At 43.7% G+C, this 27477-nt stretch overlaps 1 protein-coding gene across 8 annotated transcripts in view; it reads left to right on the top strand.

The window, feature by feature from the left end:
* The window catches only part of RREB1 (ras responsive element binding protein 1), a 149813-nt gene extending 122580 nt beyond the window's left edge, over positions 1 to 27233 (top strand). For 7 of the 8 annotated variants that reach the window (XM_007488007.3, XM_007488003.3, XM_007488002.3 and 4 more), the window contains 5 exons: positions 705 to 894; positions 2034 to 4893; positions 14605 to 14769; positions 20606 to 21373; positions 23515 to 27233. In XM_007488007.3, the coding sequence (XP_007488069.2) occupies positions 705 to 894; positions 2034 to 4893; positions 14605 to 14769; positions 20606 to 21373; positions 23515 to 24035 (4504 nt within the window). In that variant the 3' untranslated portion in view covers positions 24036 to 27233. The remainder of the gene's footprint in view (positions 1 to 704; positions 895 to 2033; positions 4894 to 14604; positions 14770 to 20605; positions 21374 to 23514) is intronic. The other variant, XM_007488008.3, reaches the window with a different exon arrangement.
* Positions 27234 to 27477: the final 244 nt, after the last annotated feature.

Below are 27477 nucleotides of genomic sequence, written 5' to 3' on the forward strand. Positions count from 1 at the left end.
AAAATTAGAAGAGGGAGCAAGCAATTTTTATAGGGAGGAGAGGGGGAAAGAAGCTTTTGGGGCGGTGGCATTTAAATTGGGTCTTAGAAGTTGAACCGGATTTCATTAGTAAAATGATTCATCAGATTGGTAGTGTGGAAGGCATTTGATAGATATGTCAAGGACCAGTTGGAGATGGCTATATGTACTTAAAAGTAAAAAAAAAATTGATGGAATCTGCTTAGTTCATGTGATTAGAATTAATACTTTACCTTTATTTATTGTTATCACTTGCCACCAGACCATATGGTGATTAATTCCGAGTCTTTTAATGTGTGAGATACTACTAATGTTGACTTGGTTGTTTTGATTTTTGAATTGATGTATGCCTTCTTCAGCATGGAGGAAGTTAAAAGAAAACACCCACAATCCATAAATTATCCATGTACGTTTTGATGTTTAATGAGAGCAGGTCAGAAGTATGATGGAGCATTTAGATCTTCATCTTCTAGAAATATTGTCTGCTATATGGTCCTCTTTTTTTTTTCCCAGTTCTTGCACATTTTAGGTACAGATGTTATTGGTATAAAATAGCAATAAACCAGACAAATAGATGTTCTTTCTTCTCATTCCACGTTATCATTCTTACATTTCTGTTTAAGTTTATCTATAACTGAAACATTGGCTTGAAAGCCTTATAACAGGTTTCCTCTTTTTGCCTTCAGGTGTGACATTTGTTGCATTAGCTTTCGCACACATCGAGGACTGCTGCGTCATAATGCAGTTATCCACAAGCAGTTTCCAAGAGACCCTACAGGAAAGCCTTTTATTCAGAACAATCCTTCAATTCCTGCTGGCTTCCATGATTTAGGATTCACTGACTTCTCTTGTAGGAAATTTCCTCGCATTTCTCAGGTAATAATCTGACCTTAATTCAACTAAGAAATTAGTTGTTCACTTACTTAATCTTTGAATTTCCAACTTGGAATTTGTTTTATATGGAACCTTTCTTCTGAGAACATAAACTTTGTGTGGTTCTTCACTTTGTTGACTTTGGGGGGTTCATCAGGACCTGAAAATGTTTTTATGAAAATCAGAATTTAATAGCAGAAACTGAACATGAATCCCAGTATGTATTTTTCTTTTTAAATTTCCAACTTTCTTTTCAGTGTTCATGGTTTTATAACAATACATCTGGGTGGGAATGAAAACCCTTCTTACTTCTTTTCTTTTCCCTTTATTTTAATGATTCTTAACCTAACTTAGTGGATTTGTTGTATACTCTTGATAATTATTTCAATATAATCAGTTTCTTTTATAATCTTGCATGTTTTTTTAATGCATTTAAGAACATTTTTTTTTTCTGAGAAGGGATCTAGACATCACCAGATCTCCTAAATAATTGGGGAAGTATTCAGTTTTTATGGCTAGTATTAATCTAAACTAGACATGGACTTAGTGTTATACCAATCAAATTACCAACAGGCTAAAACTAAAATAATAACAGGGGAAATTATTTCAAGGAACCCTAGAAAAGGATCAGTCAGAAAGCTGTTAGAGCCCCAAGAGATCACTTACTTGTTTTTTAGGTGAACAGATTGAGGCACAAAGAAGAAAGTCATTTCCCCGTGCTTGGTCAGGGGGATGATCATCCAGCCCTGACAGGAGCCCCATCTGAGTCCAGTTCAGGTCAGCGAGTAAGAGTATAAAAGGTTTCTCCTCATGTGGTAGAATTATAAATTCAGATTTAAAAGGGGATCTTGGGGATCCCTGTGTCCATTCTCTTCATGTAAAAGATGAGAAAGTTGAAAACAGAGATTGTGCCATTGCCCAAGTTCCTATAAGTAGTACTAAGTATGGGCCAGGATTTTAGCCTGAGTTCTCTTGACTCCACTTGCTGGCATATTGTCCAAGGATTAAGAAACATTTGTTATCATTTAAAATACACCTGGATTGGAGCTGAAACGCTTCTATCTCTTTCTGGCTTTTTTGAGTTTTGTACCTCTTTAGTTTTGTCCCCCCACCTGTGACTTCTTTTTCCATGTTTCTCATAGGTCTGGTGTGAAACAAATTTAAGAAGATGCATCAGTGAATTTCATCGTTTTATTTGTGAGACCTGCAATAAGGCCTTCCCCATGCTTTCTGCACTCAAACTACACACACAAACCCATATGGTAGGGGATCAGGGGAGTGAGAAGCACAAACTAGAGGCAAAGAGTCCCACGGATGAGAGCCCTGAAAAGAAGGCCTTCATGGCAGCCCTGGGCCTCCGGTCCACCAAAGACCTCCAGCCCCCTCCTGCGGAGGAGCCCGTGCTGGATGATAACCAAGCAATACAGCTCGAGACCCTGAAGAGCGGCCTACCTCAGGAGCCCGGCAGCACCGGCCTGCTCACCCTGTCCCCTCTTGGTGCAGCTTCCCTGGGGGCCTCACTCACGGTCCTGCCCCCCACCAAGGAAAACATGAAGCATCTCTCCCTCCAGCCCTTCCAGAAGGGATTCATCATCCAGCCTGACAGTAGTATTGTCGTCAAACCCATTTCCAGTGAGTCTGCCATTGAGCTGGCGGACATCCAGCAAATCCTGAAGATGGCGTCCTCGGTCCCTCCCCAGATCAGTCTTCCGCCGCTGTCGAAGGCCCCTGCCACCCCCATGCAGTCTATCTTCAAGCACATGCCCCCGCTGAAGCCAAAGCCCCTGGTCACCCCCCGCACGGTGGTGGCTACCTCCACCCCCCCGCCCCTGATCAGCGCCCAGCAGGCGTCTCCGGGCTGCATCAGCCCCAGCCTCCCCCCTCCGCCGCTGAGGCTGATCAAAACCTCTGCGGAGGCCGCCTCCAACTCCCAGCTGCTGCAGCCCAAGTCCGGGGCCAAGCTGAATTCTCCGTCTTCACAGCTCTTCCTCCAGTCTCGGGGGGATGCTTCGGGGCAGCCCGAGATGAAGACCCAGCTGGAGCAGGACAGTATCATCGAGGCCCTGCTGCCCCTGAACATGGAGGCCAAGATCAAGCAAGAAGTGACCGAGGGAGAGCTCAAGGCCATCATCGCCGGAGCGGCCGGCAAGAAGACGCCGGCCATGCGCAAGGTCCTGTATCCCTGCCGCTTCTGCAGCCAAGTGTTTGCCTTCTCTGGCGTGTTGCGCGCGCACGTGCGCTCCCACCTGGGCATCTCCCCGTACCAGTGCAACATCTGTGACTACATCGCCGCCGACAAGGCCGCGCTCATCCGCCACCTGCGCACACACAGCGGCGAGAGGCCCTACATCTGCAAGATCTGCCACTACCCCTTCACCGTGAAGGCCAACTGCGAGCGGCACCTGAGGAAAAAGCACCTCAAAGCCACCCGCAAGGACATCGAGAAGAACATCGAGTACGTGTCCAGCAACGCCGCCGAGATGGTGGACGCCTTCTGCTCCCCCGACACCGTGTGCCGCCTGTGCGGGGAGGACCTCAAGCACTACCGGGCCCTGCGCATCCACATGAGGACCCACAGCGGGGGCGCCGCCGGCTGCCCCAAGGGCCGCAAGCCCTTCGAGTGCAAGGAGTGTGGCACCGCCTTCTCCACCAAGCGCAACTGCGTGCACCACGTCCTCAAGCAGCACCTGCATGTGCAGGAGCGCGACATCGACAGCTACGTCCTCGCCGTCGACTGCGGAGTGGGGCCCCGCGAGCCCCAGGCGCCCGACGCCGCCGCGCTGCTCGAGGAGGCCCCTTACGGGGACCGGAAGCCCCTCACTGCCTTCCTGGAGCCCCAGAATGGTTTCCTTCGGGGAGCTGCCCAGCCGCCGCTGCCTTCCCACATCTCCATCAAGTTGGAGCCCACGAGCAGCTTCCCCATGGACTTCAACGAGCCCCTGGATTTCTCACAGAAGGGAAAGGCCTTGGCCTTGGTCCAAGTGAAGCAAGAGAACTCCTTTGTGGGTTCCTCCTCTTATGACTGTTCCATGGAGCCCATCGACCTGTCCATCCCCAAGACCCTTCGGCGGGATAAGGAGGCGGCGGTACTGGGCGAAGCCAAGAAGCCCGAGCTGGGCCCTGGCTGTGGCGACCAGCTCTACAGCTGCCCTCCGCCCTGCCCCAGCCTGCCCGTGCCCCTCGCGGCCAGCGGGCCTTTGGAGAAGCCGACTGCCAGCACGGCTCCCTCTGCGGCCACCAACAGCCCAGGCCTTCCTCATCCTGCCCAGCCCCTGCAGGCCCCCCTCCACCTCGCCGTCCCTATCATCTCCCCGGCCCTCCTGAGCAACTCGGCCCTGCTTCGTCCTCTTCGCCCCAAACCACCCCCGCTCTTGCCAAAGCCTCCTGTGACGAAAGAGCTGCCGCCCCTGGCCTCCATCGCCCAGATAATCTCCTCCGTGTCCTCGGCCCCTGCTCTGTTGAAGACCGAGGTGTCAGACCCTGCCCCGAAGGCCGCCAGCAACCCTCTGCTCCCGGAGAAGCCAGGAGGCCCCAAGCAGAAGCCGGCAGCCATCTCTGGCACCGGCAGCCCCAAAGAGCCCGGAGAGTCCGCCGTCCGGGCCGCCAGTCCCGGGGCCGCCTCGCCCATGGAGCAGGGATCAGCTGCTTTGTCAAAGAAGAGAGGCCGAAAGAAAGGGACCAAGAACCGGCCCAAGACAAACAGTAGCAGTGTGGACCTGGAGTCGAGCGGAGAGTTCGCCAGCATCGAGAAGATGCTCGCCACCACCGACACCAACAAGTTCAGTCCCTTCCTGCAGTCCGCCGAAGACGACGTCAAAGACGAAGCTGTGCCCGCCGACCCGACCGGGCCCAGCGACGACGAGCAGGACGCCCCTGAGGAAAAGCTGCTGAGGGGGAAGCGCAATTCCTATTCTGCCTGCCTGCAGAAGATCAGCTGTCCCTACTGCCCCCGAGTGTTTCCGTGGGCCAGCTCCCTCCAGCGGCACATGCTCACACACACTGGTAAGAGCGTTCTGGCTGTCTGTCCTCCTGCCTTTCCCAGCCCAGGCTGTGCCCCCAAGGGCTAGTGCCCGGAAACCGTGAGGAGCAGGCCAGAGAGAGGCCCATGGCTCTCCCCCGTCTGCCAAACCCTCCCGTCTCTGCCTTTGCCTCATCATTCATCCTACTTGCCCCAGCATTCGTTTTCAGGCTGTGAGCCCCAGCGTCTTCCCGGCCGTCCTAGCTGTAGTGATAGGCTAACTGCTTCTCAGAAAGTATGCTGAGGCCCTAGTAATTGCACATTAATCTGCAGTATCTCCTTTCTGATTTGCCTCAATTCTTCACTTGAAATTTTTATCAGTTACTTACTAGAGTTAAACACAAGAAAAATCAGGTTGAAAAAGGAGACTTTGTAGTAAGATATTGAAGCATGCTTAACTCTGTGCATTGACAGGAGACATTGTATCCTAGTGTCCTTTACCAGGAAGCCTTTTGGCTTTGGGCAGTGAGGTAAGCTTGCTTTCTTTTTCTGTCCACACTACCTTTTTGTTTTTGAGTTTTTAAAAATAATTGTTTTGCTAGATTTTCTTTTGACTCCACAGATTTCTCACAAAGAAAATGATTTGGTTATTGATGAACAGAAAGGAAGGTTATGATCTTCAAATTTAACTAGATGATATTAACCGATGACCATTTTGTTTTTACCAGTTCTGTTGCCTTTCCATGTTGACTTTATCTAAATTTTAGCATTGCCATCATTGTTGGTGTTCTTCTTTCTTTTCCTTCAAATCTTCCCATGTTCCTTTGAATTAAAAAAAAAGAATCTCATCATTTTCATTATGACTCAGAAAAATTCTCTTGACATCTATCTGTATGCCTAACTTGTTATTAGGGAGACATTTCTAGTAGGCCATGCTTGATCTTTCCAGACACTCAGAAAAATGAAGCTACTTGATCCACAAAAAGTAACTTGAATGGTACTTTTCAAAAAAGAAGGAAGAAAACGGGGAATTAACACTTAAACAATTACTTGCTGTATAGAAATGAAAAGACACATACATTCTTCATATTATTGGAAATGCTTTTTTTCCTTGAAGTGTCTTTTAGTGTGTTCTTGTTATTTTAGTTCTTAGAAGAACTATAAAATAAAATTTTAGGTACTTTCATAAACTACCTCCAGAATCCACAGGATGCCCACAGATGAGCTCTGATTTGGTGGCCATTATTTTGGGGGCTGGGTGGGGTAGACAGGGGTATCCTGCCTTTGAGATAATTCACAGACCCACGAGTGCTATGATGGAATGACTGCTATTCAGAATGTACAAGTAAGCCATATGGGGCAACAGGAATGACTTGGGGTTAGAAGCAAGTCCATACCTTGTTGCTATTGAAAAAAATCTTATTCAGGAAATATTTTTCAAATTAGGCTTTGAAGTGGGTAGAGAGAGAGAGGATGCCCATCGAAGCAAAGGGTAAAGCATCAGGCTGCCTGGTATAAAAGGCCCAAATTTGGGAGTGCAGCAGTCTGGCATCATGGTATGTAGCCGAGGTTGAAGTAGTTTTAGTAATAGGAAAGCTTTATGATGTCACAGAAATAGACCTTGGTTTTAGTCTTTACTTCACCAGATTGACTTGTTGCCTCAGTTTTTTACCTTCTTTAAGTGATTTAACCTTTCTTAAACTTTATATACCTAATCTATAAAATGGGAGCCAGGATACAACCAGCTAGTTAACTTATAGAACTCTCAGGTAATGGATCCGAGTCACTAAAGCATTCTAGGAGTGTACGGAGGATATACAGCTTTGCTGGAAGGTTCAAGATGGACAAAATCTGGGAAAGGGAAAAATGAGTTGGAGGGAGTAAAGCTAAAACCGCAGTGGTGTGGACAGTGGCACTTTTGCCACTTGAATGGAATGGAAATGTCTTCCTTCTAATCATATTCTATTCTTGGAATTTATACCAACCTTTGGCAAATTTCTCTTCCCCCCAATTGGGTTGAAGTCTCAGATCCGGGTATCAAGGGGTGAGCTATTAGGAGAATCTGTCAATATAGCGCTCTCTGGTGGGACTGCTTGGTACTTAAAAATATCCAGGTTCATTATGGAGATTGCTATTGCTCTGGATTATTTTTAACTTTCCATTTGAAGGAGTTTGTCCAGCATGGTAAAATAATAGTTCTGTCAAAAGAAAGCAACTTGGGAATAATACAGTGAGAAGTATTAAATGCCATGTGATCCGTACTCCAATCTCACGTGCAGCACTTTTGAATGATGAGCTTCTTCTCATGTGTTCAGTTTTTTGAGAAACAGGCCTTTCAGAGAGGCTAGTCTCCACGTTTCCCGAGGCAGATGGTTCTTCATCTTTTTCAGCCCTCTCCCCTAGCAATCAAAGCACTTCTGGGTCACCTGTCTGTCTCCAGCTAAGAATCTTTAGCCTGGTGTCAATATTAAAAAAACATTTTCCTTGTGCAAGTTTGCTTCACCTTTGGCCATTCTTCTGTGGGCACACCGATGTTATCCCAAGGTACTCCAGGCAGCCAGTATCTCCTTTCAGGCATTTTGCCTATGTCTTTGCAGGTGCAAGTTACCTGTCCTTACTTGCCTATAAAGGTGTGAATCAAGGTTAGTTTCGATTGTTTGGCGCTGAATGCTTATGTCGCCTTGGCTTAAAATGAGTCAGTGATTACGTGGGGTGTTAGAAGAAAGACAGAAGATCACCAGGTTGGACCTGGAGTGGAGCTTAGAGGCCATTGAATCCAGTCCCCTGAGGCATGGGAGGATATTGAAAATATCTTAGGATGATCTTGTGATTTTCTTTTCTTTCATTCTTTCTTTTCTTGTTTTTTTTTTCATATAGTAGATTTAAATTTACATAGCCTGTTAAATTGATGTAGTAGCTCTTGTCTCTCCTTTCAAATCCATCCTTAATACAGCTTCTAAGGCATAATACAAGGGCTGTAGCCACACTGATTAGAAGCTTCCACTGGTTCCTTGTTATCTAAAGGATAAAATAAAAACTCTTTTCACTGGTACTCAAGACTTTTGTGGAAAAGTCTTCCAGGTTTATTTCATACCACTTCTCTTCATGTACTCTCCCATGTCTAGATCTCATTCTTTAGGTATTTGCATCTATTTTTACCAGGTCTGTAGCCATGGAAATCTTTCCCTTCCTCAATAGCGAGCCTCTGGGATTTTAATTTCTGTGATGTCTTCCCTGATTATCCACACCTTCCCCTCTATCCCCTGCTTGACAGTATTCTCCCCTCCTCACTCTAATTTGTATCATACTTGAATATGGTCTCATCCTGTTTCAATTTATACCTAAGAATCAGCTCAGTCTCAATTTTCATTCTTCATTGTTCATTCCCTTGTGCCTTTATGTACATTATGGATGAGAGGTGTCAGACTCCTTGTCTGAACTAGATTATGTGTGGCCCACCATGATCCAGTTCTTTTTGAGTTGTACATCACTGGCATGGATAACTTAAATAGAGGTGACATGTTTTGATTAGTTCATGACTTCCTAACAGCTTTTCTTGTAATGCAAACTCTAGCTTGGTAATGTGCTCCACAGGTAAAACAATCTCATTTTTTGGGAGAGATCACAATGTTGACAATCCATTTTTCCATTTGCCCTAAAAAATTACTATCATCCAGATATATAGCTCTGTGAACATTCACAGCTTAATAAAACTTCTAACTTGTCCTCAAATCTTTCATTTTTGAAAAAGCTTTGGAATCTCTAGTTTAAGGGCACTTTAAGAGCACTGTGTATCATTGTAGCTTTTAGCAAGTGTTCGTGTTGTATTAGATTATATGTATTAGATTATCAGTTGTATTAGAATTTAAACCCATATGATGAGCACTTTGCTGAAGCTGGATTTTTATTTGGATATCATTACAAAATATAAACAAATTTTTAGTACCAAGTCATAAGGATCAACTTATACTTATAGGAAATGAAATTGAAAAGACCTGTAGACATCTTCTAATTCGATACCCTCATTTTCCATAGTTGGAGACTGAGGCTTAGAGAGAAAGTGACTTTCCTAAGGTCACATAGATAGTAAATAGAAGACCTGGGATCCAGCATTCTTTCTATTAAAGCACACTATCTCAAGACATCTAAGTGGCTCAGTGGATAAAGAGCCCAGGACTAGAGCCCTTGGGTTCAAATCTCTAGACATTGTGTGACACCCTGAGCAAGTCACTTAATCACAATTGCTTGACCCTTACAAACTCTCCTGCCTTGGAACCGATAGTGCAATCTAAATTAGAAAGTAAAGGTTTCGTTTTTAAAAAATTAAAAACCTATATCCACTGTTTCTTTTAAATAATATTTACTATTTTTTTTATTATTAGTTTTATAACATTTGTCATTTTGTTTTCTCATTTTAAATTCCTAGCCTTCTGTCTTTTTGATGAGGGAAACATCTTCAACATGTAAGGATCAGCCTTTTATTTTTATATATACACACACATCTCAGTTTCTATGTTAGCCTTTGCCTTTTTCTTTCTCTAACCTATAATTTTATTAGCTCTCAATCCCTTTGCATATAGATCAGTAACTATTTTATAACTTATATAGTATTAGAGTTAACTAGCCATTGAAATGTTAAAAGGCTTCACAAAGTCAGCCATAGAATTTGAATTCAAATCATCTTGGTTGTTGGTACCCTTTAAGATAATGAATTGGTTTGTATCTCCCACACTTCCCTCCCCTTCCTATAGAAGGCATCATTTAACAAAATGATATATGTATTTTTAAGCCTATTTCTCTTTATCAGTTCTTTCTCTGGAGTGTAAAAATGGAGACTTGAATCCAGGACTTCAATCCCCAGAAGTCCTTGCTCCACTTCCCCAGAATGCTTTGTAATATCACTGAATTCTCACCTGGGCCGAGATCGAGACGGGGTATTTAACCTGATTGGAAAGGCTTCTGGGCCTCTCTCTTTTCTTTTCCCTGTTGCCTCTTCCAAGCAGACGCATCTCTTTTCATAATGTAGGTGAGGTTGCCTAGGCCTTACTGGGCCTAGACACGTGCTTTCTTATTCTGTATTTTCTTTAATCCTTTACCTTTAATAAATCTCTAAAAATATAATATTCCTTTCAGAGAGAAACTAATTTCTACCTGCCTCAGCTTCCCCAAAATTTTAATCTTTACAGGAGATGGATAGAACACAAGTCATTCTTCAAATGTTATTTCGGTTGCTATATATAATAAACATTCTCTTGGTTCTGCTCATTTCAGTCTGAGAATGGCCCTTCTCTTGGCCTCTTAATGTAAATACTTGATTTCAATTTTTCTCCCTCTTATTGTGATAGTTCAGGAGTCAAGAAGGTGGTAACTCAGCTTATCTATATACTGGTTTTCCCATAACCAGCCAGTTTCTTCTTTCGCTTGTTCAGTTCAGTTATTTTTGTCTGTGATGAGTATAGGCCAATGCTTGTCCCATTTTCTTTTGGCTTTAGACCCCATTTTATTCCAGATAAGGGCCCCAATATAAATAGTGTTTCTGAAGCAAAAGAATTATAGAACATGTTAGTAGCAGAAATTGTTTTACATAGGCAGCTCAGTGAAAGAAAATTGGAGACCTGAATTTGTTCCCCACTTCTAACACATGATAAATTCAAGATCCACATCACTTAGCTTGTGTCTCAGTGCCCGAAGTAACCCTTAAGAATTATTGCCTGCTTAGGGATGTCAAGGGAGATTTTTCACCAGGAATTGTGATAGAAATTACTAAACTCAGTTTTGTATCACCCTGTTATACTTTATATTCCAAGAAATTATCAGTTAAATCCAAGCATTTTTTAAAGGATGTATTTATCATAAGTCCTAGAGGCTAGAAGTGTGAATGGGTGGGTAGCAGCACATTTCTAACTTGTGGTATCAAGGCAAGCTTCATAGAAAAGTGGTGGCTTCTGAAATGGCTTCTGAAAAAGGAAAAACGTGTAAATAAGAAGAAAGCTGAGTTCAAATTCAGCCTCAAGCATCTTACAAGCTGTGTGATTTGAGACTTTTGTCACTTAACTCTGTCTACCTTGGTTTCCTCAACTATGAAGCTGGGATGATAATAACGCCTGCCTCCCAGGGGTGTTCTAAGTATTAAATCAGATAATAGTAAACATTTAATGCAGTCCCTGACATATAGTAGGTCGTGCACCCTTCCTAGCCTCCAGGCATAGGAGGCAGTATGTCTACATAGAGAGGTACGAAAAAGTTGTATTTCCAGACTATTGACTATATAGAGAAGGGAGTACTAAGGGTATGTTTACATTGGGGGGAGGGGATAGCATATATTTATCAAAAAAAAAGGTCACCGGAATGCATTTACAAACGGACTCTTTTTTTCTTTAGCCCCTTCCCCTCTCTCTTAGGGGGCAGTGAGGGCTAGGCAGTTGGGATTAAATGCCTTACTTGTCTGGGATCACACAACAAGGAAGTGTCTGAGGCCAGATGTCACCCCAGGTCTTTCTGACTCCCTCTCAACTGTGCTACCTAGCTGCCCCTAAACAACTTTTGGGTTGTTTTTTTGGGTCTAGACCTGGTCATTAGTTTAGAGATCTCACAGAATGGAAACTTTACACTTTTAGGCAGCTTTTTGTTATAGAGTTGGCTTTTTTTTTTTAACAAACAAAAATGTTTGGTCCACTTTGTGTATTTTAATAAACTAATTGTTGAGATTATCTGCTCACCTTAAGAGACTTTTCTCTTTGTCAGTGTTGGTGTGTGAAGAAAAAACACCTGCACAATTGATATTTTCAACAAATACTTTTTTTTTTACATTCAGCATTTGTTCAAGAGAATTAAGCAGCTGTTGTAAACAGAAGATTGTGCAAGATTCTCAGCCTGAAGTTTAGTTCCCTGCCCTAATGGAAGTCACACACAAACCTCAATGTAACAAAGAATATCATGTAAGAAATTCTGAAAGGAAGGCCTGAGGGAGAGGGCACCATTGTGGACATCTCATTAGACTTGGGCTGGCAAGGATGATAGGCAGGATTTGAGTAAGTAAAGAGGACATTCCAGGGAGCGTGAAGGTATTTCTTATTCCCTTTTCTGAGAATCAAACCCAAAAAGCTATTGATTTTCATCTTACAGTGGGAGGAACCATATCACAGATCAGTACTTAAGTCTCTCATTTGAAGCTGTCATTTATTGCAATAACTGAAATTTGAAGAATTTTTGCCAAATTGGCTCCTTTCATTTTTTCCCTTCTTCAAACAAATGTGAAGTATTCAAGTAGTAATAAGAGGGATGATAAAAATTAAGGTATGCTCACTCATGTTTGTGCCACTAATTTATAAGAATAATATTTTACAAATTTACAAAGCATTTTGACGTATTAGTATAAGTCTATCTTATAGATGAGGAGATAAACTTTGGAGATGAAATGACTTACCTTTTGATCATGCCAGGAAGAGTCAAGATTTCTAGGTCCTGGATGAGACTAATTGCTTTTGTGAGCTTTGATTATTTAATCTAGCCAAATACTTAACTCAGAATTGAATTTGCTTTACCTCAAAGAAAATATCATTTCCACTCCCACACCTCAAAAAAAACAAAAACAAAAATAACAACCTACCTTCTGTCTTAGAGCAGATACTAAGATGTCAGTAGAGATCATTTAGAGCAGTGAGGGCTAGACACCTGGGGATAAGTGACTTCTTCAGGGTCACCAACCAGGAAGTGCCTTGGGACAAATTTGTCTTGGGTCAAATTTGAACCCAGATCTTCTTGACTCCAAGGCTGACACACTTATCTTTTTAACCTTTCAAATGCCTTTTCTTTCAATGGTATATTTTCAAAAGTTATAGTTACAGCTTTCTTCCATAATAGCAGAGGAAGGGAGCAGGATATAAATATTTGAAGAGAAGAAAAAAGGGAAAAAAAGTAAAAGGATAGTTCTTTATTTTTATGAAACTAATTATTTTTGCCAATTTATCTTTATTTGGCTTTATGATATCATTTTCTACTTGACTTCATTGTTTGATATCTTTAATGAGTCATTGGTTGCTGGCAATTCTTCCCCTAAGACAATTACCAGGAATTGAAAACCTGAAGATTTATTTGATTAGGATGGAGAGCAAATATTACAGTGTTTTATGTATACACACACAAACACACCATAAAAATACCTACTGAACTTAAGAAAACGTTGAAGTATTCAAAGGCTGTATTCAGGAGTTTTGATTTACTAGTGGAGCTCTCATGGTTTTAAGGAGAATTCTGGTAGGGCACACATCTCCCTTCCCCACATTGGCTCAGCCCTCTGAGGGGGAGAGAGAGACAGAGACAGAGAGAGGAGTTGAGCTCGCCCCCCAGCCTCATCACCTTCCCCTTCTCTGGATAACTGCCATCTCAGGAGCTCTGTGCACTGGCACTGCCTGGAGGAACTGTACAAACTGTGAGACTGGGCTGCAGAAGGATGGAATCATTTCTGTGTCAGGACAAAGGCCCCGCACAAGAAGACCTTTGTCTTTAGTCCTTGAGAGGTCTGTTGGCTCCACCAATCCTAAGGCTACAGGACTGAAGGCATTGGGTCTGCTGCTGTTAAAGTCTCTGTACCAGAAACCTTTCCCTCTTGGTCAACTGGGTCGGTGGCTGTAGAAATGTTTAATCACCAGCACAACGAGGAGGCCAGCTCAGCTGTCTCACCCCCTCATTCTGCCCTTTCTGATTATTTCTCTCCCCCCACAGGAGATCATAGGGACTACTTGGACTTTGATAGGCTTATAGTATTTAATGACCAATTTCTTTCATTACCATGTTTTGGGGATTTGATATGAGGCAGGAAATTATTGGGTCAGAATGGAGAGGAATAAAGTCAAAATAGGAATTACCGGGGTGGGGGCTGTCCTTAGCAACTCCGGTATTTAGAGGGAATGCCCACTGGCCTAGGATAGGTCCCATCCTAATTGACTTTAACCCTCTGAAAGGTAAGAGCCAAGAAATGTCCTTGCTAGCCTTCCTCCCCCTTGAAGGCCTGTTCTGAAGGAGTCGGAGCGTCAAGGGCTCTGGAGTGAGGTGGTTTGTCTACTTCCTTATTGTTGTCTTTGGTGCCAGAGAATCCTTGGTGTCTTAAATGGGCTCAGCAGAAAGTGATTCTTCATTCCCTTTTCTCCTATGTCTTCATTCTCTAATTATAGAAAAATGACTTGGGTCCATTTATCTTGTGAAAAGAACCATTTTCTTGTTTAATTTTAAAATTTTAAATTCTTTACAGTATTTGAATGTCTCATTTATGTTTTAACCATTCTAGTAATATACTGTTTTTAGCTAGTTAAATGATAAATCCCTACGCATAAATGTTTTTAAAATCAGGATGGTATTATGGAGTTAGACGGGTCCACTTTTGGAGTCCAGAATACCTTCTTATCTGGCATACATTGACCCTGTGTCTCTTTTAGCTTATTCTTTCCTCGGGCATGTGCAACTTGGGGTAGAATTAGTAGTTACCACACTTAGGACAATAATGAAACCACAGGTCCGGATAAAATGAAAATGTTTAATTGTGTAGTACTTCAATATTATGAAAAGCATGCTTTGCTCTAGATTTGAGACATTTTAGGTGTTTCATTGTTTTGTTATTAAAAGCTTTATTTATGTTCAACCAAAGTAAGAGAGGGAGGGCGGGGAGTGGGGACAGCTACCAATATTGCCCAGCAAAATAAAGTAGCTTTTAGCTTTCATTAGAAAGTCAGATAAATCTATCTTTTTTCCTGCTTCAGGTCAGAAGCCCTACCCTTGTCAAAAATGCGACGCCTTCTTTTCTACCAAATCTAACTGTGAACGGCACCAATTGCGCAAACACGGAGTTGCCAACTGCTCCTTGAGAAGAAACGGGCTTATCCCCCAGTCAAAAGAAAGTGATGTTGGATCTCATGATAGCACAGGTAGTTCTTTCAGGTTATTCAGAATAAAGAAAGAAAGAAAGAAAAAAGGCCATTCCTGTTCTTTCAGTTAAGCTTTTTAGAGAAAGAAACAGTCCAGGTTGGGCTGGTGTCAGGGGTCTGACACGGCAGGTCAGAAAAGCAGAGCAAGCACGATGGGCTGCCCGGCAGCGAGGGCACCATCGGAAATGGTTTCTCCGGTCCTCTTCCTTCTTTTTTTCCAAAGCCCTTGCTAATGGCAGTGCCACCGGCTCTTGGAAAGGGAGATGCTGTATAGCTCATAGGAAAGATGGAGTGGCGTATTGGGGAGGTGTGTTTTTTTCCCATGTAGATGCAACGTAGAGATGTCTGGCCCGGCCCCGACACTGCGGGTCCTTTGACTTTGGGGCCTTGCTTGGCACATCTCTTAGGATAAAGAAGGCGGGCCTGTCCTGGGAGGGTCAGTAGCGGGGCCAGAACCTGCAAGACTGAAGAGCTCTTCTAAGGACTTTGCATGCTCTTTCTTCCTTAATCACATTTCTGCTCTCCCTGGACAGGGTGTCTGCTACTGACCTGCGCAATGACTGGCTGCCGCAGTTTCTCCACTTTAGCTTAGCCTGCCGCTGCCATGGTGTTCCCTGTTTGTTCACCATCCGCGTACTTTCCTCCTTTCTGCCCTCACCTCCCCCAGCGTGCTTACACACCTGCCCAGTGGTCACGGCTGCCGGGACCGCAATCTAGGAGTGAGATGCATTTGACCTTTTGGGGGCGGGGCCAAATAAAGGTGCTCTGATTGGGCATAAAGGTTTGAACTGGGTGGGGTTGAAGCAGTGTTGGTATCTGGGAAGTGGCCCCAGCCTGTGGCAATAGGATAGAAAGGGCCCAACAGTGTGTTTTCATTTTTCCTGATTGATGTTCCTGAGATGATTGGGCCAGAAGGAAGATTCTGTCTTCCTTCTAATTTGGGCATAATGCAAGAATGATGGATTAAGGAAGTAGTTAGGTGGCTCAGGCCTAGATTCAAATTTGACCTCAGACACATCCTAGCTGTGTGACCCTGGGCAAGTCACCATTGTCTAACCCTTATCACTCTTCTTGGAACCAATACACAGTACTGATTCTAAGACAGGAGGTAAAGGTTTTCAATAATACATTTTTTTAAAAAGAATAGAAAATTAGGATAAAGGCAAATAGAATCTTGGGTTCTCCATATGCACAGTTCCCACTGTCCTAACCTGAGATAATATACTTTTTTGTTTGTTTGTTTTGGTTTTTTAGCAAATCTTTTAGTTTAGATCATCTAATCTTTTTAATGCCACGTAGGCACAATCTGCTAGCTTTATTCCTATTTATATTTTTATATTTCTTTTGTAGGTTATATAACCCCCCCCCCCCCTTCCCATTTTTGCCATTTAGTCTCTTTTTACTCTCAATTGCATTTTATATTGGAAAGATAGCTGACTTTCTTTATTGCATAGTCAATTCAGGGGGTTTATTCTTTCTTGATTCCCTTGTGAGCCAAAATAAAAGTAATCTCATGTCCTGATCTGCTGTTCAGCCTCCAGGAAATCCCTGGGGATGCTGCAAGGAACCACAGTTAACGTGTAACTTTTGTCCATAATACCAATTCTATATTTTATGGCCTTATGAATCCCCTGAATTCACTCAGAAACAGTAGTTCTAAGTGGGCAATTCAGTTATGGGATGGTAAAGGTTTTTAGGATCTATTCCATGCCAGACACTTAGATGTTCAGTGAGAACACTTTTAACATGATCATTTTAGTTGGCTGATGAGATGTTTTTAAAAGTTGATTTAAAGCTTATTCAGCAAATTTTAAGTTGCGCCCCCCCCCCCTTTTTTTTTTTAGCTGAATGTATACAAGTTTTATCTTTACAGACTAGATAAAAACTTAGTTCAAGGGGGCAGCTGGGTGGCTCAGTGGATTGAGAGCCAGGCCTACAGACGGGAGGTCCTGGGTTCAAATGTGGCCTCAGACACTTCCCAGCTGTGTGACCCTGGGCAAGTCACTTGACCCCCATTGCCTAGCCCTTACCACTCTGCTCCCTTGGAGCCAATACACAGTATTGACTCCAAGACAGGAGGTAAGGGTTTAAAAAAAAAAAAAAACTTAGTCCATCCCTTTAAAGCAATGAATTTGAGATGGTAATGGGATAGCCAAAAAAGAAGAGGTTTGTGTCTGCTTGTGTGGTGTTAAAAGTAAGTGTTAGTAGTGTTTTTCAGTAAGAAAAATAACAGATTTAAGGTTAGGAGAAGGGGGAAAATGTCAGGCAAGTAGAATTCAGAGCTTCCATATAGGCCATTAAAAAGAAGGTGGTGGCTGTGGAAGAAACAAATTCTTTTTCTGGATATCTATCAAGATGAAGTGGAACTTTGGGAAGAATACAGAAAAGGATTAAGAAAAGCCTGAGGATTTCTATGCTTCTGGTTGCACACTTACACTTAAGTTTAAATCTTCTTACATAAAATAAATCACATAAGCAAGTTAACATCCAAGTCTTTTCCCAAGTCTGTCTTCCCATCTCGACAATGACAATAATAAATTAGAACAAGATTGTTGAAAATGTCGCTTTAAGTGAAGAGTTGAGCTGAAACTTGGGTTTACGGTGACAGTATCAGCCTAAATCAGTCCTAGAGGATATTAATATTAAGTTTTGAGCCATTTCCCGAGGGAGGTTTTGCATTTTCACTCAGAAAATGTCTGTTTCTTTTTAAAGAACTTGAGCGAAATAGGTGAAGTTTAAAGACACAAAGACCTTTCTTGCTGCCATTTTAGGCTCTCCTGGTTTTAAGCAAAATAACTTGTTTACAGAAAGTAGCAGGAATTTAGAAAAAAATGAACCGACTCCAAAAGCCTCCTTTGTTACACTCGTTATGAGTTAACTGTAGATTTATCCTTAGATGGGTTACTAAGCTGATATCTAAAGTGACTTTTTTTAACCCTTAACCTCTTGGTTTAAAATTGATTTGGTTCCATTGAATGAATGGGAAAGGCTAGGAAGTTGAAGTTAAGTGACTTGCCCAGGGACACACAACTAGGAAGTGTCTGAGTAGTCCTATTTGAATCCAGGACCCTCCTGTCTCTAGATCTGGGTCTTTATCCACTGAGCTACCTGGAGGTGCCCCCTAATGTGACTTTTGAGAAAAGCGTATTGGCTAAATGTTATTAGAGAGGACTGAGAATTTACTTATGATTTTAAAAGGCAATTTTTCAGTTCAGTAAAATAAACATGCTAAGGTGTATGTGTTGAGGGCTGGGCCAAAAAAAACCCCATAACACCCTGCTCTCAAGAAACTTAGGCTCATTGGGAAGGTAACAATTAGGTGAAATTATTAAATCTATTAATACTTAACTGGCTGTTTCTTTAGTTTATGATCTTAAATGAGGCATTATGGCAGATTTGGATTATTACAGTTTAGGAAAAGGCTAGATACTTGAGGAGTAGGGGCAGTTAAATGTGATTGGATAAATAAGTTCTTAATTTGGGATGCTTAGGCCCACAGAATGACCCTTAAGAGGATTAATTTTAGCTACTCTGCTATAAAACATCCCTACTTAAGTTTTCTTTTAGTGGGAATTATCTGGAATCTTAAGACTAGGAAAAACTCAATTAACCATAATGATGGATTGGCACAAATGAGAAAATTATCTAAAACATCGTACATTTATGAAACTTTGATTCTAAAATTCTTTATTGTTTACAGAAGCTTTCTAAAATTTTTGTTGGGGAGGATGGGAGATGAAGTAGTGATGTTAATGTTATAAAAGATTTAATCTGAGTCTTTAAAGTGACAATAGCAAATAACCATCTCAATACACGATAAATGATAGGGGGAAAATAACCTGAGTTTAGCAATAGCATATACGAAGCCATAATCTTGTCATCTGTAGAAAAGCTAAACATTTGAGAGCTCAATCAGTGTGGTTCACATTAATTTTCACAGGTACAAACACTGACCTGGACCAGAGAATTCATACCTTAGACTGTTATTTCATTTTTTAAAAATCATTTGAACACTTTATTTATATATAAATCCCCATCCCCAAAAGAAGGCATTTAGAATTCTTCCCCCAAATAGAGATTCCCACAAACCCTAACCAAATAAGAATTAAAATAAAACAGAAAGCCAGTCATATTTAATTTAGATCAGAAAGTCACACCTTGATTTCTGAAGTCCAAGTAGGAGATTGGGAATCTATCTGACTTTAACCTTCCTTATTTAGTATTAATTGGAAATCATTATAAATGCCTTTACCATAGTAATAAGCTCTTGATAGATATTTGTAGAATGAATAATTATGTGTCCTGAAATATATGAAAATCACTGTAATGTAAGCAACGAATGGCTCACTAACTTTTCATTCTCATCACCACAGACTGGGTGACAAGTAATACAGGATATGAAATTTCAGAAGAAAGATGGTTATGAATTTAATTGTAATTTTTACAGGATTCTTTCATAATCCACTCATGTAAAAAGTCTGCATTATGAAACATAATTGGCCAGTCCCATGACAATGCCTTGGGATTTGTGTTACCTCGGCTGCAGAAAGCTTTGAGGAAGGAAGTACAATTTAGAATCAATATATAATTGCAGCTCTTGGTATTTTGGTGTTTTTATATTATAACTATTTTGAACTGTTAAATCCTCTTCTTGACAAAGAAAAAGCTCCAAGATATTTCGAATTTTAAGAGGCCCATAACATAATGTTTATTTGACTGCAGAGAATTTCTCTAAACCTTCATCTCAGCAGTTTTATAAATTCTGACAGCTTTTACCTTCCCTGTTCACAGTTCCGCTAAATAACGCATCAGTCTGTATTGCCCATAGTGTTTTCTGAGTGTGTGCTTCCGTGCTGTAGACGCTAGAATTGAGTACATTTGAAACTAAAAGTGCACACTCATTGTGGCGGTGCTGCTGTGCCCTTGTTATTTATTGCCTCTTGGTGAAGCAGTTACCGGAGCAGCTCGCGCTTCTGCATCACCTACTTTGGGAGCCCTTTCCCTAGATCCCAATGGCCCTGGCAGGCTGGCGGGGGGAATGACTTGTCCGGAGCCCCAGAGCTAGTTTGTGTTGGAGGCGGGGTTGGAACTCCCGTCCTCTCGGCTCACCAGCCGCCTCATTCCCTCACAGAGGCCTCTTACAGACAGGACTGCCGTCCGGCGCTGCTTGGGCCCCGTGGGAGGTCCAGTTAGACATGGGCCCAAGCGTTGCTGCAGCAGCCGCAGCCAGAAGCGCTCTCCTCGTGACCTTCTCCGAGGCCTCCTTTTTTCACGTGTTCCACCAAAGCCATTTTCTAGCGTTCTTCCCTTCCTGGCTCCTCTTTCCCGGGACAAAGGGAGCCTCGCCACGTAGGGTTCCTCGGGTTCCAGCCTTCATACCACACGTTCTCTTAAGTGTGTTCCTAAAACCAACGTGGGATACGTTCCAAAGGAGTTGTGTCTGCTTTTGCCTCAGGAATGTCATTCGGGGGTTACTTCCGCCACGTGGGGTGTCACCCCCTGGGCTCGGGGCTCCCTTGTGGGACCCCCGTGTGCTGTCAGGGAGGCCGGAGCAGAGGCTCTCTGTGTGTTTGTGCCTGCATGCTTAGTCCGACCCCGTAGACCCCACCCACTCCGTAACCCCGAGGCTGTGACTCTGCCTTGCCCAGTGACTCACCCCTCCTTGTTGCCTGCCTTGGGAAGCCCCCGCACGGTCTGTGCACACGTGCCGGTGCTTAGGGAACCTGCCGCTCCCCGGGCTCGGGCTGGTTGGGGGTGGCTGGGGGTGGCCCAAGGGTCCGGCAAGGCCATCTGGCACCTGTCTTCATCGAGGCCTCCTTTTGTGTTTCACCTACAGATAGCCAGTCCGATCCGGAGATCCCCGTTACGGGCGGCGAAGTGCTTGACCTCACGTCCAAGGAGCGGGAGCCGCCGCCCTCGGAGGGTGCCCAGGAGCACAGCCAGGACACCCAGGGCCACCCCGCGGACGAGGGGAAGGAGGAGAAGGCGCCCTCCCCGGAAGGAGGCCAGGATCCTCCGCCGGAGGAGGACGCGGACGAAGAGAGGGAGGCTGTGGAGGAAAGGCCGGAGGACATGGAAGGCCCAGAAGACGACACAGTCAGCAACAAGAGCCTGGACCTCAACTTTGCCAGCAAGCTGATGGACTTCAAACTGGCCGAGAGCGAGCACACCGTGCCAGCCGGCGGAGGCTCCTCCGAGCAGGACAAGAAGCACGCTTGTGACGTCTGCGGGAAGAGCTTCAAGTTTGCCGGAACCCTCACCCGCCACAGGAAAGCCCACGCTCACGAGGAGCCGCGGGACGAGAGAGCCCCCGAGGAGGAGGCCGCCAGCCCCTCGGCCGCCGAGCACGAGGACAGCCCCGCCGAGCCCAAGGCCGCCGAGTCCCCGTGCGGGGGCAGGGACAACGAGGAGAGCGAGAGCATCTCCGAGGGCGAGGGGGCCGCCGACAGGAAGTCCTCTGAGAAGAGTGACGACGACAAGAAGCCAAAGACGAACGGCACAAAGAGCGCCTCCAAGGCCGACAAGAGGAAGAAGGTGTGCACTGTGTGTAACAAGAGGTTCTGGTCCCTGCAGGACCTCACCCGCCACATGAGGTCCCACACAGGTGAGCGAGACGGCCTCCCGGGGCCCTGGGGGAGCACGGGTCGGCCTGCCCGTCCTCGCAGCGGCGCCTGGGCACGAGCCACCACGTCACCCCTCGTTCCCCATGGTAGTGGCTTCACCTCCGAGATGGTGAAATGCATTAGATTGTGCAGTGATTCCGATACGAGTCCGTATTTTTGTAGTTTTTCATTGGTATCCAATTCTCCTCGACCCTGGAATGGCTTAACCATTTCCTTCTCCGGCCCATTTAACAGATGAGGAGATGCAAGCCAACAGGCTTAAGTGACTTGTTGCAGGCCACACAGCTAGAAAGTGTGAATCTTTCTGACTCCAGGCTGGGCATTCTATCCACCGTACCCCCAGGAGCTCTTCAATGAACGTTTATATTCTATAGCAAAAAGATTTTGGGGTTGGTTCTCTGTGTGGCTCCATTGGGCCCCTCCCTGACCCCAGGGCCATGTGGGGTGTGCCTGTAGGTTAAGAGGGACTGGATGATTTGGTTATTATTAGGGATTTGATTTGTCACGGATAAAGCACGGTGTTTCGCTGCCAGCTTCGCATGAGTCTCGTCCAGCAGCATTCTTCGCAAACTTGGTTTGTTCCACTTGAGCAGGCTCTGCTTTCTCCACTGCAGAGGGGGCTCTTCTGGCCTGGCGGTAGCAATCATCAGGCTTCCTTTCTTTTTTTGAACTGCTAGTCTTGCACCCAGCAAGGATCACAGGAAGTATGGAGCGAGACATAGAATACGTCTGTACTGCCTCCCGGAGCTCATAATCTCTAGGGTTTAGTGCATTTTCTCAAATCTAGTAAATTAGTTCTTTAGATAGGTGGAGTGACTCTCCTTGATGCCCACGTTAGCCCCAAAGATGCAGGATCTAGTGGCGTTAGGCCAGTTCGTCTTTGCTGCATGTTTGTTACTTTTTTCTCCTCCTCCACACACACTCATATTAAGTTCATGCATGGTGAACCAAGCCCTCGTGTTCCTCCGTGTGGAATGTGAACTTCTTCAGAGGAGATATTCTTAGGTTTCTGAGCAGGTGCTGTCCTCAGCTGCTCAGCAGAGGCTGAGAAATGCAGCTGTTCCATTAGGAGCCCACAGAATGTTTCCCTGGAAGTATCTTACTTTAAATGTTACTTAGGATTTCTGTGCATTCTTCTTGAGCCTTTAACATTAGTTCCTGCCTGGGGTGGGCATATTCCTATAGACTGCTTGGGTAGCATTCCTTATGTATTCTCAGGACACATGAATCAAGCTGCCTAAATTAAGGTCATCGTTTTTGGCCTGCATCTTGTAAGAAGTGGGAAGGAGAATTTCAAAGTGAAAAAACCATTTCTCCATTCCTTCTGTTTCCTCCATCTCCCCAATAAGGCAGAGGAGATGCTCTCTCAAATTTAAATGAGTTTTTTCATTCATGGTTTTTTAACAACAGTTTTGATATCCAGGCTTCTATTTAGACTGACAAATGTTTGTAATACAGTGAGGAACCTATTCTCATTCGTTTGTTTGTATAACAATTAATTTTCCAAAGTTATAGGATTCAAATTGTCTACCTCTCTTCATCCCTTCCCCCTCCTGGAGTTGGCAAGCAATGCAATCTGGGTTATGCATGTTTTATCATGCAAAACACTTCCATATTGTTCATTTTTGTAAGGGAATAATCTCCTAAAACCCAAATCCCAAAATATACCCAAATAAACAAGTGCTGAATCATATGTTTTCATCTGCATCCCAACTCCCAATGGTTCTTTCTCTGGAGGTGGACAGCATTCTTTGTCCCTCAGAATTGCCCTGGATCGCCGTATTGCTGAGAATAGTAGTCTGTCACAGCTGATCTTCTCACAGCAATACCGCTGCTGTGTGCACTGGTTTCCTGGTTCTGTTCACATCACTCTGCATCCGTTCCTGCAGCTCTTTCTGAAATCATCCTGTTCCTCATTCCTTATGGCACAGTAGCATTCCAGCATCGCCATTTGCCACAATTGGTTCAGCCGTTCCTGACTCGAGGGACGTCCCTTTAGTTTCCACTTCTTTGCTGTAAATATTGTTGTCCAAGCAGGTTCTTCCCCATGTTTGGTAGCTATTCTTACTTAGAACAAGACCGATGTGTGTGGAAACTAATTTCTTTTCTCCTGTTCCTTCAGGGGAAAGACCGTACAAGTGCCAGACCTGTGAGCGGACCTTCACTTTGAAGCACAGCCTGGTTCGTCACCAGCGCATCCATCAGAAAGTCAAAAACACAAGACACCACGGCAAGGAAAGTGACAAGGAAGACCGGGGGGAGGACGACAGCGAGAACGAGTCCATCCACAGCGGCAACAATCCTCTCTCGGAAAATGAGGGCGACTCCGCTCCCAATCTCAACAGCCATTCAGCCGTCACCCGAAGCCGGAGAGAGAATCTGGCCGGCGTGGCCAAGGATTTGAGTCGTCAGGAGGATAAGTCGGGGGGAAGGACGCCTGGCGCTTGCCTAGCCGAGCCCAACAAAAGTGCCCAGAAGCCGGCCCCGGCCGGGACCACCGAGCAGGAGTCTCAGGGTAGTGCGGATTGTGAGAGCCCATCGGGCTTCATTCAGGATCTGTTGGATGTGCACAGCAAGAGGCCTCCTGCGAACCACATTCTTGCCTCGGCAGAGAGCGCGCCCCCACTTGTGGGAATGGAATGACCCAATCAACCGTCTGTCCCCAGCACATAGACTAAAGCCAGCAGAGCAAAGGTACCCCAATCTGTAGCACACTGGATTTCCTCAGTGACTCCAGTGGTCGGGGAGTGAGAGAGAGAGGGAGAGGGAGAGGGAAAGGAAGAAATGAAGTATGGCAGACTGACCCTAGTGCCATAGCCCTTTCAGTATAACAATGCGAGAGACTACAGGATATACTGATTCAGAGTGCCTTACTACTTTATTAAATCTTTTGGTATCATTGACCTTTTTTTTTTCCAAAATGATTTTTAAAAAAAAATATTTTAATGAATTATTTGGAGAGGACCTTTTTCATTTAAGCATTAAGTTACCTTTTTGTATTGGTGTGCGTGAGCCTGTTCGCGTGGAACTTTTGATAGTTGCCGTGTTTTGTTCTGTGAGCCGGAAATGGGGAAAAGAAACCAATGCCCTTGGATACCACGACTAACTGGAAGAAAATGATGTGAATTTCCTGTACCAGAGGAAAATTTGGATGAGAGAAAATTAATTTCTCAAAGACGCTTTTGTACTTACTACGTGATGGAGCTCTAATCTGGTTCCAGGTATTAAGACAAGTGGTTGATGAAGGTATTCAAAATTGGTTCAAGCCAAAACCAGGAAAGATGCTAGCTTCAACCTCATCCTTGTTTCCACTCTTTTCGGCGTTAGAAATGGTGTTATTGTTTAATGTTTTAAGACATTTTTCCCTGGACTGAGCATACAGAGAAGAGTTACCTTAGCAACTTAACCTATGGAAATTATGCACAGCTGTCATATGTTTGATTTTTTTGCTTCAATATATGTATTATTATTATTATTGTTATTATTATTATTATTATTATTTTAAAAGTCATCAGTTGCTAGGCTCTGCAGTCAGCAGAAACCAATGGGCAATATTTGTCCGCGGAGATCTATGATGCAGCTTTGGATCCCTGTGTAAATGTTTGATTACAGCTTTGACTAGTTCACTAGCCCTCACTTGGCAGTTGTTCTACTGAACCTAAATGAACCCTTCCTTCCTTAGCGACTGGAGAAATAAAGTGGAGGCCAACAAGTAATCACCACCAATGTACAGGGGAACATCTCAGCAGTGTGAGAGAGAGAGAGAGTGAGAGAGAGAGCGAGAGAGAGCGTGTGCATATATGTGCAAACAAATGCACCCCCATGGGGGGAGGTAGTAGAGGTAACAGGATGAGAGGGACCTCCAAATGCATCAGGAAAGCGCTGCAAAGAAGTTTTGTGGACAGAACGGCAGTGATGAAAAAAATCTGTTACTCACCAATAAGGTAGTCTTCCAGCTCAATGACATGCAAGCCTCACCCACTTTTGCTACTGACATATTTGCAAAGCAAAGAAATGCTACTACTGGTTTTTTATTAAAAAAAAAAAGACAAAACAAAAACAAAAGCTGACAAGTGCAGTTTGGGCTGGTGCTTGAAGATGAACATGTCATTTCTGATTCCCTCTCCATAATCCAAACCCCTAGATGCAGAGAGGAAGAATTTTCTTAAGAGGTATCCCATGTAGGCAGTGGAATTCGCTGCAGCCACCAATGTTGAGGGGTAGAAAAAAAATGTCTCCTACTGTAGCTGAGCTTTGTGCTCAGCATCTTTTTTTTTTGTCCTTCAGTCATGACCTCTAGGACATAGAGCCAATAGTATTGCCAGGGATGCCCTGTGCTGTTCCTCCACTTGAACCCTCTTCCCCTCTCCCACTGCGATTACAACTGCAGCCCTTCCCACCTCTTCTAAGTTTCCTTTCTAAGATTTCTTCCTCCTTTGGGCCTTAACTTATCCTCCTTCTTTACCTTTGTCTGTATATATGTAGACACGTACATGCATGCTTCTCTCACACACCCGCCCCCTCTTTTTTTGACCTCTTAATTCTTCCCTGACTCCCAGAGGTGGAAATTGAGCTGCCCAGACTTCCCACAGAAAGAGAAGTCTTCTTGAGATGAATGGAAAGTGATATGAGAAGAAAGAAAGGTTGAGATACATGTCATGGTAAACAACTTGTACCAGGAATGTCCGGATTAGTTTCCAAACAAGGGTTTTCCTCCAGACAAGAACAAATCAGAACCAATGATCCCCTTTCTAACTTCTACAGGGTGTGACCTACCGAGGCAAAAACCAATTCACACATCTATCTCCCCTTCGTCTTACTTTCATTGTTGTTGATGTCATTGTTTGGGGTTTCTTGTGGGGCTTTTTTTGTTTTGTTTCTTTGCAGCTCTCCACACTAGACTGAGAAATGATGTGGGGGGAAAGCCATCACTAATCTGTGCTGCAGTGAGATGTAGCAGATCATCAGCTCCCAGCAGTGCCGCCGGGACGTCAGCTAGCAATAATCACTATTGATCGAAAGCTTTATGTAGTCTTTATATCCTAGTAGATGATAAAAGTCTTGCCACATTTTTTTGACATTTTTATTAGTTGATTTTGAAAATTTGTTGCTGTTTGTCAGTCTCCCTCCCCTCTTCCTCTCCCATCTCCCTCCTCTGTGCTCCCAATATTAAACTGTGAAGTTTATAATGTGTTTAAACTATGGGTGAATCTTAGACTTAGTTTGCATGTTCAGCTAATTTGTCTCTATACATTTTGTTTGATTCTTTTTTTTTCCTCTCAGGGCTTTTACAAAAAAAAAAAATGGATCTTCTGAAATTTTTTTGTGTCTGAGGTGCAAGTTTTTTTTGTTTTGTTTTTGTTTTTTTGATTAATGGACTTAACGCTGAGCTAATTCAATCACTACATTAAACACGACTGTGAAGCAAACCAGAGAAAACTCTGTGGGGCTATTTTTTTTTAAAATAGCTTTGGGGAGCTACATGACAGTCGAATGCCAGTTTCAGAAAGATTCATCATATTCTCTGACCCTTGTTTGTCTGTATCTTCTTTTCCCCTCTCTTCAAGAAGGAAGTTAATCTTAGTGATTTCAGCCCATGCATTAAACAGGAAACAATAATAAATGTGTAGAATTCATATTTTTCTAAAGGGAACTTAAAACTGCTGCTACAAGTTATGTACAAAACTGGTCTACGCCACATGAACAGAGAATCACAAGTTTTGTTTTGGTACTTTTTATTCCTCTTTTTATTTCGTTGTATAGTACTTCCAAATTCAGAATGAAAGTAAAGCTGTTCTGTATTGAACCATCTAAGCAATAAAATGTTATATTTAAAAATTACAGGCTACCAGATTCACGAGACTCTTCTTGAAAGTTGGCCTTAATCAGGCTACTGACCTTTGATGTTCTTGGCCTCACCACTGGGGGAGAACTGAAACGGGCACTGTTGAGAGACTGGCATGTCCATTACCCGGGGCCAGTGTCTCTCAGTGTCTGTTCCTAAATTGGAGCACAAAAGTTCTTCCATCCAAGTTTGTGTATCTTTCCTAGGTCTGGCTTTTACACAAGGAGCATCCATTGGAGG

This window comes from Monodelphis domestica, chromosome 3 (assembly GCF_027887165.1).
Source record: "Monodelphis domestica isolate mMonDom1 chromosome 3, mMonDom1.pri, whole genome shotgun sequence".
In the NCBI taxonomy this organism is placed as follows: domain Eukaryota; kingdom Metazoa; phylum Chordata; class Mammalia; order Didelphimorphia; family Didelphidae; genus Monodelphis; species Monodelphis domestica.